Source organism: Dendronephthya gigantea, unplaced genomic scaffold (assembly GCF_004324835.1).
Source record: "Dendronephthya gigantea isolate DGI-Jeju-01 unplaced genomic scaffold, DenGig_1.0 000003F, whole genome shotgun sequence".
Taxonomy (NCBI): Eukaryota; Metazoa; Cnidaria; class Anthozoa; order Malacalcyonacea; family Nephtheidae; genus Dendronephthya; species Dendronephthya gigantea.
In genome coordinates, this window is record NW_021163013.1 from 3,962,583 (window position 1) to 3,980,500 (window position 17,918).

The window sequence follows — 17,918 nt, forward strand, 5'->3', positions numbered from 1 at the left end:
GCATTCTCTATATTCTCTATAACATGGTCCCTCCTGAAAACCGTCCCAGCCTACAAAGCCGGCTCAAGAAGATGTAACCTCTGCCTTGAAGAGAAGCTATACATTATGAAACGCTAAACTAAATCTCTGCTGAACAAACGCTCTGAACTTTTCACTCGATGTAGACACGTAACCCGATACCTTATATCACGATGTAAATATAGAAAATAGCAACTAGACCTGTCATTAGCCTGACGATCGCTTTATAGCGTGAAACTCAGAGTAGCTAAGCTAGTCTTTCAATATATATATATATATATATATATATATATATATATATATATATATATATATATATATATATATATAATATATTATGATGATAACGCCTCGTCAGTGAAGGCTGTGCAGCTTAATTTGTACACATAATTATGCACGAGATGACAACCCTATTTTGCGCACGCTTTTCTTTCACGCGAAAAGTTTTACATGATTCTAATTTATTACTTATTTTATTAAAATTTGCAGGAAAATAAGTTATTTTGATTGATTAATTTCTCTTTTCCAAATATGACATATATAAGGATTTAGATTTTGGATTTGGAATTTATGCCAAAATCAAACGAATTGGTTTGGCAATAATTGCACGACTTAATTCTTTTTATTACTGCACTTATCTATTATATGTCTTCTGTAATCAATAAATAATAAGGGACTAAAATGTATGGAACTTCAATTTAATTTTTCTCATGAGAATGACAGTGGCAAATAGTACAATTTTAAATTATTGAGTTTTCGCAATTATTTTTGTTTTCTGCATGATGATTGCCTGTAGCTGTGGATATTAGTGTGATTTTGAATGTCTATGGGCAAGAGTGCCAGTGTGTAATTGTTTTTAATATTGCAGTAGCTATTTGTCATTGATTATATATAAGATTTATCATTGATATTGAAGTTCTTTAACATTTGAATATTTTTAAATCTTAAAAACAATTATTTTAGCTTGCGGGTTATAATTATACAGTATGACAATAGAACAAGTTTATTTGTTTGAGTATATATAAATTAAATATTAATAATACTATCAATATAAAACTTTCATAATGATAGATGTGTGTCCATAACAATAGACGCAGGTGTTAATATTTCTCTCTATCTTTCCGTATTTACAGACGTACGTTACATCTCTACTCGTGTGTTGAGTTTCACTGCGTGGACTGACGTTCAACCGCTCATCTCTAGTTTAAAGTCACTAAACTGAACGAGTGCCAATGTATATAATTTTGGTTCAATTCTTGTTGCTGAAAGGTATAAATTGCTACACCGCAGCAAAATCATCGAAATCATCTTTTGATTATCAAAAATATTTCAAAACAGTGAGGAAAAACGGTGAGTAGCAATGTTGTCATCGATGATTTATCAGTTTGACACAATCCATGCGTTTACCTTGTTTAATGGGACGTGTGAATAAGAAATAGTATGTTTTCGGTATAAACTTGGTATTTATAATCTCGCAGTAAAATATAAAACAATATAGAAACTCCGCAAAAAATGAACATCAGTTGAAAAAAAATTTCTATGTTGAAACGATGATGAATGACATAATATTATGTATACAAATATTTATGTAGTGAAGTAAGAGTAATAGAGCATATTTTGCATATATAAAGTAGACATGCACATATCCCGATTAAAAAAAAAAATCAGTAGACATTTAATGTATAAAGTTCTGTTTCTTATATACAGTAGACATATCCCGAAATAATGTACCGATTTTGAAAAGTAATATCTCGCTGAATATTCCTAAAAAATACTACGATAAGTTCATAAAACATTAAAATCTAAGTTAGTCTATCCTCTAACCAATGAAAGTTTTTTCATTTCGATAGGAAGTTATTTTGAATTAAATGGGTTTACTTTTTTGGACACCTGGTAAAACATTAAACACATAAATGCTTTCACAGCACACAAGGCTCATAATAACATTCTTACTCAAAATAATGGGCTTGTCCGCAGCGTTCAACACAGTTGATCATGAAATTCTCTAGGATTACAAAATCATGGCAAAAAGTTTAGAATTATTTTCTTCTTAACAGGCAACCCGTTATCAAATGACGATGTCATATCAAGTTATGTTGTTCATTCTGAAATTGAATGCTCCTTAAATTGCCTGGAAGAACAAATGTGTGTGGCTTACAACCACAGACCTAAATTAGCACGAGATGAAATAAACTGTCAAATCAGCAGTAGTACTTCACAAAAAGATGTTGAAGTTTTTGCGAAGGGAGAGTGGACACTTCACCAAGACATGAAAACATTTTGTGTGAGTACACTACTTACCGGGGTTGACGAAAAACGCATATACTTTTGTTTTTCGCATGCAACTGTCTAATTATTATATCTGTAATTGAAAAATTGAAATTGCTATTGGCAACCATGGGTAAAAAAGAAAAGTTAACACTGTTGAGGATGCAGCTGTGATATGGCATGTTTGCTCGCTTTTGTTTGCTAAGAGTTCCCCACTTTTGTTCAATTAAACTTTCTCGTTCAGAAACATCCATGCATACAAAGAAAGATATTTCCCCCTATACATCATTGGCGCTATAATGTTTCTTTCAAGTCCAGAACTAGAATGGAATAGAATAGATCAGCTATAAGGTTATGGTTATACCGATACAATGCCATTGAATTATAGCAATTTTTCATGAAATCAGGGGAAAGTCGGGCAATTTGTAACCCTGCATGATTAAAGCAAACATTGCAAAATCATTCGCCTGTTCCTAAAAATTGTTCTAATATCTTTCGTCATTTTTAGCTCGCCTGCACTTTAGTGTAAGAGAGCTATTGCTATAGTCTTGGCGTCCGCGTCCCCGTCCCCGTCCCCGTCTTCGTCCCCGTCCACACTACATGATAAGTAGAATGTTAAGATGCCACTTTTATTTTCCCATTATTAGTTCAAAGTTGTAGCTGAATCATATTTAACGAAACTATTTGTACAACCCTAAGCCAAATGAGAAACTTTCAAATATTTTCACCTGTATGCTACCATTTGTTTGTATTTTACATGTACAATTATAAATTTAATATGAGATTGTGTTGTGACATGCCGTATCAAAATTCAATCGCTTAATATAGAAATCATTCAGGGAGTGAAAATATATAAAACATAGTCCAACGTTAAAGTTTAAAGAATATTGTCAGATAATTCGCAATTACAAGCTTTAGCACATAAGTATTTATAAGTAGAAAGCCGATAGGCTCGGAATGCAAAGGCAAATGGCAACGCATGTGACATATATTTGCATATTATTTATGTAGATACACATGCAAATATATTATTAAAGCACCTATAAGATTTATGTACATACCTTTTCGTTGTTTGATGCATAATCCTTTTTTGTGCAGATATAAAAATCCAATCTTGTTTATTTCATAAAGCTAGGCGCACACACGACGATTTTAGTCGGCCGATTCCTGTCTAGATTGTCTAGATGGATGTTTTCATCAAAATGTGGCGACTGGCGATCCATACTTGGTCATAATATTAGACCAAGTAGACTCGCGTACACGCGCGAGGCGCGAGCGCCGCGAGAAGGAAAACATGTCTGGGCAAGGGCTGCCTATATGTCTAAACCTGAATGGACCAACTACCGTAAAATCGTTGTGTGTGCGCCCGGCTTAAAGCAGGGACTTTTGCCTGGTCCGTTAACTTACCTGTTGATATCACGTGCGCGGATTGCGAGAAACGGAAGAAATATTGGTCACAAATAAAACTAATGTAATTCCGAGGCCAGTTTTGGCCAGTTATTCTGAGGTCACAACTAATATCTGAAGTTTGTGCTTAATATTACCTTCCAACGCGGATTTTAGCCTTGTAATTTGTAATAAAAGATCGGTAATTTGTGCTTTTTAATATTCTCTTTATGCTATTATTTTAATACACGCTTTGATGTTCATATATTCTTTATTGTGCTGTTGTCTGTTACCGAATCCCTCACTCACTAACTCCTATATTGCTATTATTGTCTTCCTATATATATTCGACTAAGTGTCAATCATTATATTAGTATTAACTATTAACTAGCTCAATACTACACCATTCTCCTTATTTAAATTAAACGTTACTTCTAAATCAGTTCAATCAAATGTAATCACTATGTGCATTTGTGTCCTAAATTATCCACTCTATTAATAATGTCTGATGGTAATGTTTGTCCATATCTTTCTGGTATTCTCCTCGCTCTGGTAGATCTTCTGACTGTACCCTCTCTTCTTTCTTCATTGTAGTGTGTATCTCTCACGTTCTCTTCATTGTCAGCTTCGTTGTTCTCGCTCGTATCATCACTGTCCGATTCACTTCCATTACTTTTCGGAATTTTCTTGAAATGGGAAATGTTCCGTTCTATTACATGACCATCTTTACTCCGTGCTTTTATCACAGTCTTCTTTCTGTATACAACCTGATATGGTGTTGTATTAAAATGGGATGTTAACTTGTTTTGTTTTGGCTGTTTAACCAATACATGGCTCCAACGGTGATGTTGCTTTTCTTGGTGTTTCGTCGGTTGTTTATGTACGCTTCATTATATTCTTGGCGTTTTCTTTCTCTTTCACGCGCTTCGTTGTGTCTGTTCACAACAATTTTCTTGTACAGTACGGGTAATGTTCCTCGAACTTTTCGGTTGAACAATAACTCGGAAGGTGGAACACCAGTCGAACTGTGAGGTGTTGTACGATATTGTAATAAAAAACGACTCAATTCTTGTCTCCACGGTCGACTTTGAAGTTTTGCTGTTTGCAATACTTTTCTGAGACATTGCATGAAGCGTTCTGCTTGTGCATTACCTTGGGGCCATAACGGGGTGGAGAACTTGGGTGTTATTCCGAAGGTCTCTAAGTATCGTTTGTAGTCAGAACCGTTGAATGGTGGTCTGAGATGATTTCGTCTGGAATACCGTGGGTCGCAAAGATTTTATCCAGTTTTGGTATCACTGCTGATGCTCTCGTGGAGTGTACCACTTCTACTTCGGGAAATCGAGAGTATCGATCAATGACTACGAGTAGATATTCTGTCGTAGGCAAAGGTCCATAGAAGTCAACATGTAAGGTTGTCCATGGGTGTGTTGGCATAGATGTAGTCGTAATGGGTTCAGGTGGGTTTGGTCGTCCCACTGCCTGACATGGGATTCAACGTTCAATTGTGGTCTTTACCAGATTGTCAATTTGAGGAAACCATACCTTTTCGCGTATGAGGCTTTTGGTCTTGTCTATGCCCAGGTGTGTCTGATGTGCTAAGTCTATTGCTCGCTGTTGTGAAACCCGAAGGGATCACGATCCTCGTTCCTCGCAGTATCATACCGTGTTGGGTCGTGGTCAGCTGGTCTTTCACGGGCGTATAAGGTTTAACGGCAGGTGCGTCCCATTCGTTTGTGCGTATAGCGTCCCGAACTTGTGTCAACGTAGCATCAGCGTTGGTGGCTTCGAGGATTTCTGTCAAAGTCATTGTTTTTGGCACACTGTGATGTGCAATGAAATTAATGTATTGTTCTGTCATTCGTTCTTGTTTTCGACAACTTTCCGCTGTGGGGTGTCGTGACATGTAGTCTGCAGGATTGCTACTACCGGCTTTGTACACAATCTTAAATGCGTAGGGTTGCAAACGGAGAACCCATCTTTCAATACGTGCTGAGGTTTTGGCTGTTCGTTTACCGTAGATTATCTCGAGAGGCTTATGGTCCGTCACCAGTGTAAACTCACTTCTAAAAAGAAACAAATGAAAGTGTTCAACTGCCCAGACAATGGCAAGCGCTTCTTTTTCTGTCTGCGAATAGCGTTTTTCAGTATCTGTCAATGCACGACTTGCATATGCGATAACTTGTTGATGATCGGCGTCTTTGTGTTGCGGTTTCTGTGATAGAATGGCGGAGATGCCTACAGGACTAGCATCTACGGTGACGCAGGTGTCTTTTCGTTTCTCAAAATACGACATGCAAGGTGCGGAGGTAAGTTTCTGCTTGAGCTCGTCAAAGCTGCTTGATGTACTTCCGACCACTCAAAACGAATGTTTTTCTTCGTTAACTCTCTTAGGGAAGCTGTGATAGTAGCAAAGTTTTGTATATATTTGCTGCTATAGTTCGCCATTCCGAGGAAGCTACGAACTTCGTGCGTGTTCATCGGTTTTGGTGCTTTCAATAAATCGTTGACTTTCTTGGGATCAGGTCTCGTCCCCTCTTTCGTAAATATCTGTCCAAAGAATGAGAGTTCGTCTTTTAGAAAAACACATTTGCTTTGGTTCAATCGTAGTCCTTTCGCGGTAAGGCGTTGAAGGCATTTGTCTAGGTTTTCGTCATGTTCTCGTCTTGTTGAACCAAAAATAACAATATCGTCTGCGATATTCTTAACTCCTGGAAGTCCTTGGAGTGCTGTTTGGAGCGTATGTTGGAACATCTCTGCCGCGGTATTAGTTCCGTAATTTAGTCGCTTATATCTGTATAAGCCTAGGTGCGTACTAAAGGTTGTAATGTACCTCGATTGTTCATCTAATTCAAGCTGCTGATGATACGCGCTTGACTTAGGTCTAATTTAGAAAAATACTGTGCACCATTCAATGAGAGGCTTATATCGTCCACAGTCGGTATTGGGTGTCGTACTCTTCGAATCGCTTCGTTCGGTAATCTCATGTCGACACAAATGCGAACTTGGCCATCTTTCTTTGGGACCGTAACTATAGGTGAAACCCAGGGAGTCGCTTCATCGTCGGGTACCCGTTCTATTATATCTTGTTCTTCGAGCTCGTGTTGCTGTTTTTACCCTTTCTCGGATGTGGTAGGGTATGCGTCGTTGTGGTTGTGCTTTGGGTATTTTCGTTTCATCAATGTCTAGCTTGATTTGGGCGTCCTGAATTTACCGAGTCCCGTAAATACCGTCGAGTGCTTTTGATGTGATTTATCGCGTTGTTTTGTTGAAAGTTTGTCTAAATGTAGACTAACAAGTCCAAGTTCTTGTGCAGTGTTTAGTGATAACAAATTGCCACACTGTTGTGCTTTAACAACATAAATCGTAGCAGTTGTCATACGCTTCTTTGTTTCGATGACTGCGTCAAATTTGCCGACAAATTCTACCGGATTTGTACTATTGTATGCAAAGGCTTTCACATTCGTACGTTTCAGTTTAATGTCTTTCATCTTCTCGAACGTGTTATAATCGATGACGTTTATCGTCGCCCCGGTGTCTACAGCTGTTTTTAGTTTACTACCACCTATGGTGACACTAACTTGTTGTCCACTTTCGTATCACTAACTGCGTATATGTACTCTTCGTCAGAGCTAGATTGTTGTTCAGTGTCTAGCGTTTTAACATGCCTCTGTCCGTATTTCTGTTTACTTTTGTGTTCCCTTCTCTGTGGTCGTTCGGGTTTCTGTGTTGATCGACACATCGTTGCGAAATGGTTTAGTTTCCCACACTTGTTACATGCACGATTTGCCGCGCGCTGGACACACGCTTGTATGGGGAAAATCACGACCGCAATTTCTACATTTGGATTTGGAAGTGTTATTAGTATTGTTCCGACATTGTTGTTCTATTCGATTCATTTCTCCGTCCTTTGTTTCTTTTGATTCGATTTCCTTCGTCTGAAAGGTACTTTGTTCGTCTCGACGTCCTTCGATAAGCATAGCTTTTAAATCAAACGTTGGATCACGTAGAGCTCGTTTACGTATTTTCGACGATTTGCCGCCAATAAGGATTTGTTCTTCAATTTCAAACGCGATGGCTGTAAACTCACACGTCTCTGCCATTGTGCGCAATCTCGTATGAAATTGGTCCAAAGTCTCGCCGCTTTCTTGTTTAGCTTGCCGAAAACGGTATATACTTCATATCGCTTGTTTTTCTGCGGGTCAAAATGGGCTTTTAGTTTTGCCTTGGCGAGTTCGTAATCTGCGCCAGTTCCTGTATCTGGAATTTGTTTGAAGATTTCGCGCACTCGCGAGCCAGCCTGATATACAGGGTGTATCAGAAAAAAATAGAAGATTTTAAAATGTTCAGAAAACTATCATTTTATCAAGATATCTCAAAAATATATTTACGTCTAAGTATTTTAGCATCTTCTGGCTTATCTAAGAGTAAAAACTAGCAGAAAAATTAACCTCGAAAAGCGGGAGAACGGTTTGTAAAAGCCTCATTTTTAACCGCTTGTGCAAAGAAAATGAGACGTTCAAAATCCAAGTTCAGTTAAAGAGGTGAAAGTTTGGAATCTTTTGTGGAATTTATCGCAATTTCAAAAAATTTGATAAACATCAGGTCCGCCGCGAAACGTTTCAAAATTGGATTTTTTTCCCTGTTTACTCCGCTCTCTCGTAACTTTTTACATGCAAGAATGATTACATGCATGAGTGATAGTTGGAATGACGTACTTAAACATAACAAACAATGAATACTCTTGTTTTATTGTTTTCATTTAACAAAGAGTGCTCGTAATTACGTCATTCCAACTATCACTCATGCATGTAATCATTCTTGCGTGTAAAAAGTTACGAGAGAGCGGAGTAAACGGGGAAAAAAAATCCAATTTTGAAACGTTTCGCGGCGGACCTAATGTTTATCATATTTTTTGAAATTGTGATACATTGCACAAAAGATTCCAAACTTTCATCTCTTGAACTGAACTTGGATTTTCAACGTCTCATTTTCTTTGCACAAGCGGTTAAAAATGAGGCTTTTACAAACCGTTCTCCCGCTTTTCGAGGTTAATTTTTCTGCTAGTTTTTACTCTTAGATAAGCCAGAAGATGCTAAAATACTTAGACGTAAATATATTTTTGAGATATCTTGATAAAATGATAGTTTTCTGAACATTTTAAAATCTTCTAGTTTTTTCTGATACACCCTGTAGTAGCAACGCACGTTTTCTTGTTGAGTCTGTAATTCCACTTGCGGTTAGATACATGTCAAAATCGGATTGCCAGTTATTCCATTTTGTCGCAATGCTTGTACCGAGTTTAGCATCTGGACAAAATTCTGGCATTGGTGTGATTGCAATCGACTGCATGACTTGCACCGTCATGACTCAATACTACATGCTTCATACAGATACCTTTCATACAGAGTTTAATTTAGCCTTATTCTAGACAAACAGTGCAGGCGAGTGTTAGGTGATTTCAGCACCTCTCTGGTTAAAATTAAAATGAGTGATTGATATGAAATTATTTATAATCGAAGGCAACACGATTCTCGAAATTCTCGATTTCGCTTTTTTAATGAATCTCTCTTTTTATCTCTTATCGCAATAATGTAATGTAACCGACATAAGGTCTCGTTGAAAGAATGCTAGCTTAATTAGCTTTTCGGCGGTTTTATTTATATTATGATGAACACTTGTTTCAGGGTTGCAAGGAGAATCAATCTCAGTGGGGAACGTTCAAAAACCTCCCTAAAGAACAAAAAGGAAATGGTAAGTGTATATTTTGCGGAATTTAGGTTAACGCATGGTTGAGTATACCGACCGTAAGAAACAGTCATTTACATAGTATGCGCAAATATATAGTGTTCAGGTCGTGAATTGTATATGTATTATTATAAAAGGTTGTTATGTAAATGTTAATAGTGTAGTATCATATAGCATAGGAAGTGGAGGTAAGCGGACAAAAGTGTGGGTTGTAGTGGCACGAAAAGATCAGAAAAACATCCTGTAGTTCTGTAAGAGATGCGTCAAGGAAATGCATCATTTTTTGGTAAAGCATCCTGTTTTGTTATTATAAATATGGGTTAAAATCATTGTTGTAAGTTAGTTGTGTGTTTGAGCGTGAATTATTGTAAAGTGTTGGTTCCTGAATAAATGTGAAATTATATGTCCCAGAGTGTGAGATTTGGACCAGCGTAGCGGAAAATCTGACGTGTTTAAAGATTTTCAACAGTACAAAGTAGAGCTCAAATTTCAAAATTTGTAATTTTTCAAGGCATATGGTAAAACGCGGACTGGACTAAATTAGTAAAACGCGGACAGGACTAGATTAGTAAAACGCGGACTGGACTAAATTAGTAAAACGCGGACTAGCCTAGTTTAGTAAAACGCGGACTGGATTAAATTAGTAAAACGCAAACTGGACTAGATTAGTAAAACGCGGACTGAACTAAAATTAGTAACACGCGGACTGGACTAAATTAGTAAAACACGAACTGGACTAAATTAGTAAATGCGGACTGGACTCGATAAAATTTCTTTAATTGTGATTTGACATAATCTATAGTTTGCCCAAAAATTTCTCAATGCATGCCAGAAAACTGTTTTACGGAGAGCACGATAGTTTGCACCATAACGGTGAAAAACTGCCGTTGGTGGATGAAAAATTTTCTATCTGTTTGAGTTCTAGTCCAGTACGCGTTTTACTAATCTAGTTCAGTCCTTGTTTTACTAATCTAGTTCAGTGCGCGTTTTACTAATCTAGTCCAGCCCGTGTTTTACTAATCTAGTCCAGTCCGTGTTTTACTAATCTAGTACAGTCCGCGTTTTACTAATCTAGTCCAGTCCGTGTTTTACTAATCCAGTCCAGTCCGTGTTTTACTAATCTAGTCCAGTCTGCGTTTTACTAATCTAGTCCAGTCCACGTTTTACTAATCCAGTCCAGTCCGCGTTTTACGAGTCCAGTCCAGTCCGCGTTTTACCATATGCCATTTTTCAAATTAACATCACTAAGATGTAAAAAGCAAAATGGTCGCCGCGGTTTCTGTGTAGGATTTTCCCCAGTTTTCTTTTCCAAATGTTGTTACGAAGCGACTCGACAGAATTTGTTGGAATTAATCGCGTCATTTGGACGCAAAAAATAGATATGATTCAATGAAATTCGTTTGAACTGCCTTAAGGGGTCATTTATTAAGTGAATACAGTTCCCTGAATTAGATAAAAGGTCCTCGTGATCTTTTATCGCATTCTTGCATGGAACACTGCCACAAACATCAAGAAACGTGACCATGTTTCTACATGCACTAACTATAAAGACATGCAAATTGAGATTTAATTATATTTAAGGGAGAACTTAAAACATCTAGACCATTAGTGATCTGTGTATGAATAAAACAGGAGACGTATCACGTCTATAGCTTTTTTCGTTCAACGAGATGTATTCGAAACTCGACTATATAATTATTTTATCACCATAATACATATATTTTTAGATTTTCGCATTCAAAATGGTAAAAAAAAGATATGTTTATCGGCCGGAACCGATGACATCGTTGTAGGAAAGCGCTGTAATGCAAATGACGCTAAGCAAGAATGGTCGTGGATAAATGGAGGAAATCAACTGATGAACAAAAACTCGTGTAAATGCCTGGATGTTGAAGGCGAGATTAAATCATATAGCCTGGTGCGTGTTTCCTGTTGTAATAAGCGTGTGTCTGGCCAGCACTGGTCATGCTCTAAAAAATTCTTAATGGTCGGTGGAACCACATTGAGGTTACACGTGGATAATAATCTGCCTCATAATCCAACTTCTATACGTAATAAAATGTACACCGGCAAATGGACTGAATGGGAAATCTTTCGTAAAAATGAAACTGACATATGTGCTGCAAAGCCTTGAGGTAATGCCATCCTCGTTCCCAGGGTCTTCTGCTAATTCATGAAGTTTTTATTACTCCTGAAAAGTACTTGATATAAAAAATCTAAGAGAATCGAAATTTCACTCAAAGTCAATGAGATATCATATCCATAAAAATATAGCGTCATTAATAAGGTACTTTAAATTTAATTTATTCTGGGTCTGCGACTGGTGGCTAATGCGCTTATTAGAGTAAGGGCCCTAACCAATTAAACTAGTGTGCGATTTGATCTTATATCTGGACAGTCAACCCAAAGAAGTAGTAATTAGAATTTGTTTATTTGTTAGTTTTAAATGGTCAATAAAAAGGTCAGGGGCGGATCTAGGAATTTTTTTACGTTAGTCAAAATTTTCGTAGGCCAATTTTCGTCGCCAGTCGTCCTCCCCCCGCCAGATTTATGAAATTTATGAGGCTTTCCAAGCTTAATACCAGGTTATAGTCTGCTAAATTCCTAGGGCACAGCTATTGAATGCCACACTATATAGTCTGCTAAATTCCTAGGGCACAGCTATTGAATGCCACACAAAACATTATGTAGGCACTGAAATGGATGGTATAAAAAAGGGACGTTTTGTGGGTATAAAATGCATGTTTTTATAGCAATAGTCAAATCTCAATAATGGTAGAAATTTACCCCTTCGAACAGACCTCTCAAGAAATTTTCAGCTCAAAATGTTATTGTCTAGTGAAATGTAAGAACACAGGTTTATTACGTTATCATTGAATTTGGTCAAAGCGAAGTTGCTTTATATTTATATAATTATTAAAATGATTTCCCAAATATCCATAGCTTTCTAAATCTAAATCTCTAACTGCAAATTACAGATTATTACACTAGCTCACAATCTATACAATGCCAGCAAGAAGAATCTGGGTAATGCGAATAATCAATACAACAAAATTAATGAGAATATGAATAAGCTCGAAATTCTAAATCGATTTGACGGGCGACGGGCGAATGCAAATATATGCTAATAACAGCAGCCTCGAAGCCTAGGTAAAATATATAAGCTAACAATAACATAGTTAAATTATCGGACCATTGTTTATATGAACTTATAGTATTATCAGAGTATAGTTTACATAAACATCAACATTGGATAATTTACCTTGTAACAGTACACTTCTCAATTCGTCGAACACATGCGAGTATATTTAATACGAAAACATCCATCTCTCGACGACATGTTATTTAATAGTGTCATGAATATAGCGCCCCCATTAAAACTGCTCTATACCGGTTTTTCCTTGAATTCCCTTACAAAGAACTATACATTCGACTGCAAAACACGGGCTCTGATCGGTCATGATCGGTGATATTATTCACGGTCAAATATAAATGCATAATATAAATACATAAGAGATGCCTGCGGAGGAGGCTAGTCTCTGACTCTGATCGCTTGATCGGTCGTGATCGGTAAGGAATTAAACAGCCAATAAGAATTAAGAAATGAAGATCAGACCAACCTCCAAAACGATCACAATTTGTGTCGCCATGAAAACTATCGATCTGACCGATCAGATTGATGAAAAACGCCCATAACCAACCTCTAAAACGATCAGACCAAACCTCCAAAACGATCACCATTTTTGTCTCCTTGGAAACCACCGAATGGGCCAATCAGATTGACCAGAAACGCCCCTAACCAACCTCCAGAACGATCACAATTGTGCAGTTTAAAATTTGAATTCAGAGCGGAGAAATGAAGAGAGATCAGTGTTAATTTAATTCATTCGGCCAGAAAATTAATTATGCCGCTGCAAATTTACAACTGGACTGCGTTCGGAAAAATAAATATTATCGGAAAAATAAATATTATTTCTCTTTCATATATTTCACTTGAATTAAATTAGTGCGGAATTTTTACGTTAGTCGCGTGATTGGTGTGATTACCCCTAGATCCGCCCCTGAAAAAGGTGTTGTCGGTAATTTTTAATCTAATTTTAACTTTTAATGTGCGATGTGAGTTTGGGGTTGAAGGCTATTTCAGATATGGCAGAGCACCTCGTCCCCAGGCCTCCAACTCGTACGTGGCCACAGTATCCAATATGGCGACCAAACATAAGGAGTGTATATTTTAAAAATACGTTAAGTTTACATGCACATTCAGTATATATGCGTAGACTTTGTAGTTTAATTTTTTTTTACAATAAAATTCATTTTAGAATAATTAATACAATACAAGTACATTATTGTGCATAATAGAATATAAGGATTAACTTACAGTTCCTGCTGTCACTTGCCAGCCAGGGCGCATTCTATTTTAAACCTACGCCGAAGATACACTAGTAGCATATAAGCTTCACGCTAACATGCCATGTTGTCAAATATTAAAAAAAAATTAATATATGAAACGCCAGGCACATTGTTTTGTAAATCGGAGATTAAAATTATTTATAGTAAGTCTGTAATGAAAAATGATGCAAATAATATTGCAAACAAGAACAGAATATAAATGATAGAAAAATAGAACTCTTAGCCTTAGGCAAGGTGAAGTATTTAATTCAAGATTGTATCATGCGCAGCCAGCGCAAAACCAGCGCTAGAAGCTTAATTTGGGGTGTGTTCTTTCATTTATTCCGACGTCTTATTCCGACTGTTTTCTTTTGAAAGCGGTTGTTTTTAAGATTATTTAAACATAAGTATAGGAATATGCATTTCTCCAAATTAAGCTTCTAAGGGCGGCCCTCGTGTGCTTTCATTTATCTATGTTTAATCAATAATCAGCAATGATCAGCATTCAGAAGAATTGGACAACGGCCAACATCGGAGTCCACCCTATCAACAACTTTAGAAACGCAGTACTTTTCGGAAAAAAAAGCACGCTGCCTGTGTGGTTTCATGTCCTCACCCCTTTTAGGTACAGTTGGAAACTCTCCTTGATAATGGCTTCACAGTTCTTAACAGATGGCAAACACCAATAAAGTTTTGTTGTCCTTGCAAGAGTTTCATTTGCCTGTCCTCCAGATTGCTGTTGTACTCTCATCGCACTGTAACAACTCGAAAAGAACGACTGATAGACACTTTGCTCATGGAGACGAACTTTAAATTTCTTGAATCTTTTATTTAAAATATGTGTCTATATATATATATAAATATAAATAATATATATATATATATATATATATATATATATATATATATATATATATATTTATATATATATATATATAATATATAGACTATATATATATATATATATATATATATATATATTATATATATATATATATATATATATATATATATATATATATATATATATATATATATACATATATATATATATATAATATATATAATATAATATACAGACTGACCTGAGAACAAGATCATTGACTGAAATCTGACTCATCTGGGACTAAAAAAAATTGGGAGTTTGGTGTTTCACGAAGGGAAAGCCAAAAGAGGCGAGGCCCGTGTGCGACTAAAAGTTGATGGATGAAAAACTTCATGTAATAGGCAAATTTAGCATGGCTAGAGTTTGTCTCTTTTCAGTCTTCTGTGAAAGTAAAAAAATGGTTCATAATTTAATATAAATTCAAAATACTTCGATTTATACTTTGCAAAATACAGTCGATTGAAATACAGTCGATTTATACTTTGCAAAACAACAAACAACAACGTGCGTCGTGTGATCTGCGAAGCGATGCTATCCCGGCATGCATCGAAAGCGTGGTGCAATCCTATCAACATATCTCTGCGCGAGTTACAGCGTTACGGGATTTTTTTTCCAGAATGTTGAAATAAGACCGTCAAAACCGTCGCGTTTGAAAAGAAAGATATAAACAAAGAACAAATTTTTTTTCCAAGACTTTGGATGGGGCTTTACTTATTTTAAGAAAGCAATTGCTTTTTGCTCCTGACTTGGGACTCTTTGCCCAGTTATTTAGGAATATAAAAAAAGATAATCCATTTGCAATTTTTTTCCGACAAAAGCTTTCAATGCATGCACGCCCAAGCTCTCATTCAACACAAAATTATAGTGATAATGCTTACACCAAATTGGTGCTTTATTACACAAGAACGGTGTTTATTTACCGACTTTTGGCGTAAATTTACGTTTGTTATGTTTGTTGAGGATGCTGTGACGCCAAATTACGCCATTTTATCGAGTATCGATATTTTATTATATGCCAGAACGCTAAAACGATCTTTGCCAGGATTTTTTTGCGTCCACGCCGAAGATCTTCGGCGTAACGCTCTTCAAATGCACCCTGGCTTGCCAGCCTAGGCACTATTAGCATATCTGCCAGAAATTACTTATAGGCACCGGAAGCAATCAAGGACAGGCGGGGGGTAGCATAACAGGTAAGGCACTTTAGCTTACAAAGTCTGTTTTTATTCAATTATTGAAAATTATATGAACAAAACAAATATCAACAAACTAGACAATCTTAACTTGGAAAAGTTAGACTTGTAAGATAACTTGGAAAAGTTAGACTTGGAAAAGTTAGACTTGTAAGATACATTCAATTTCCATGAGCATATATAGGGCAAGCTTCCCCGCTGCCTCAGCACCCTTAAAATTACTTGCTGTGTTAGTTACTCCGAAAGTGATTGATTTGAAATTACTATGTTAAATTTAATTAGAACTGAGGTCCAATCCCTTTGTCGAGATAAAATTGATATTTTGTCAGCAAATAAGTAGGTTCAATTAGTGGAAAATTGGCAAAATGAGGCAGTAAATGTGTTTCCGAGAGTCTTTTAAGACTCTTTATTAAAACATTCCAAAATTTTCTCAAAGTGAGCAAAATGCTAAACCCTCTAACATATTTGTTAAAAAAATGACACTTTTGCTTACCCCTTGGGAAATTACTAGGCCCCACCCATGATTTTTCAATAAACGGCCCGTTTTCTAAAACACTTGGCATTTTGCTCTTTTTCCAAGGCTAAATTTTGATCTGATTACAGAGTGTGTTGGTTGTGGTTTGCAAGGTGTGGGTTTAGTAAAAATTTTAAGACCAACTAGCCCCCCAAAACAAATTACAGGTTCATACAAAAAAGACAAAAGCAATGTTTATAGGATCTTTTTATAATTTGAGACTCAAAGTTGGGAATGATCCAGTAATGATTAGTGATAAACCTGTTACTCGCTACTCCTCTTTTCGTTGTTTGGGAGTAGAACTAGACGGAAAGATGAGCTGGGATAAGCATATAGTAACGACTAACTCACCAGATGGTTATATATGACATCCCTTCTTTTTTTTAAAATATATATATATATATATATATATATATATATATATATATATATATATATATATATATATATATATATATATATATATATACATATATATATATATATATATATATATAAATATATATATATATATATATATATATATATATATATATATATATATTTTAAAAAAAAGAAGGGATGTCATATATAACCATCTGGTGAGTTAGTCGTTACTATATTTAAATTTGTTTGAAATATAACACGGTTTATTTACATTTTTAAACAATTGAACTTCTCTACTTTTTAAACGGTACTATGTGCTTCTCAATGTCGCGATCAACAACATTTAGGTTCCGTAATTATCTAAATGAGTATGAACTGTATTTTATATATATATATAATATATATTATATATATATATATATATATATATATATATATATATATATATATATATATATATAATATATATATATATATATATATATATATAATAATATATATATATACAGTAGGAGGCAAAGTTTGAGTCCAGTCGTTGTAGAATTCCAGTATTAAACCCTGGCAGTGTATTCGAGTAAGACATGCGTATTAGTGTTTCAGTACTGTAAACCATATTAATTACACACTGTTTTGGTCCTAATGATCTAAATTATAACAAAATAAAGTTCTTATTCCTTTACACTGCCCAAGATTGGTGGGAAAAAGGGCAAAGTGATGGTGCACAAGGACAAATAGTTTGCATTAAGTATTGAGGGATTCTTTCCTCGTAAGATCGCAGAAAAAAGTGAGAATTTAAAAGGTGGTATGCACTAACCTTGGAGAGGTTCGAAGAAACTAAATCCTACTCAAGCAAACTTTTAGCTTCTTCCGTCATGCTCGGTTTGGCAATATTGAAAGATATAATAGGATCCTAATTAAGTAAAGTATCATCCAATTCTTCAAGGACATGGAATTTCATCTGGTACAAGGATGATCGCGTGTGTAACTACATGATAATCCCCATAAACACCTGCACATCTTCTATGTGCCAGAAATCGTTTAGAAGCAAACTCGTTTTGGTGATCTCGTTCTCATGGCTTTCCACCTCAAATTCCAGATCTGAACCTATCGAGTACTTGTAGGACCGTTTTAACCGGAAAAGGGCGAGGCACGA

At 35.9% G+C, this 17,918-nt stretch overlaps 1 protein-coding gene across 1 annotated transcript; it reads left to right on the forward strand.

Annotated features, from left to right (window-relative positions):
• Window positions 1–2,161: 2,161 nt before the first annotated feature.
• Window positions 2,162–11,554, forward strand: LOC114540419. The gene is made up of 3 exons (XM_028560609.1): window positions 2,162–2,302; window positions 9,360–9,426; window positions 11,148–11,554. Exons 1-3 carry the CDS (start codon window positions 2,162–2,164, stop codon window positions 11,552–11,554), a joined length of 615 nt encoding a protein of 204 aa, XP_028416410.1.
• Window positions 11,555–17,918: the final 6,364 nt, after the last annotated feature.

Coding starts and splice junctions, on each gene's coding strand:
- LOC114540419 (XM_028560609.1), top strand. CDS start 2,162: ATGTGTGTGGCTTACAACCACAGACCTAAATTAGCACGAGATGAAATA. Junction 2,303..9,359: donor AAGACATGAAAACATTTTGT/GTGAGTACACTA, acceptor CACTTGTTTCAG/GGTTGCAAGGAGAATCAATC. Junction 9,427..11,147: donor TAAAGAACAAAAAGGAAATG/GTAAGTGTATAT, acceptor ATATATTTTTAG/ATTTTCGCATTCAAAATGGT.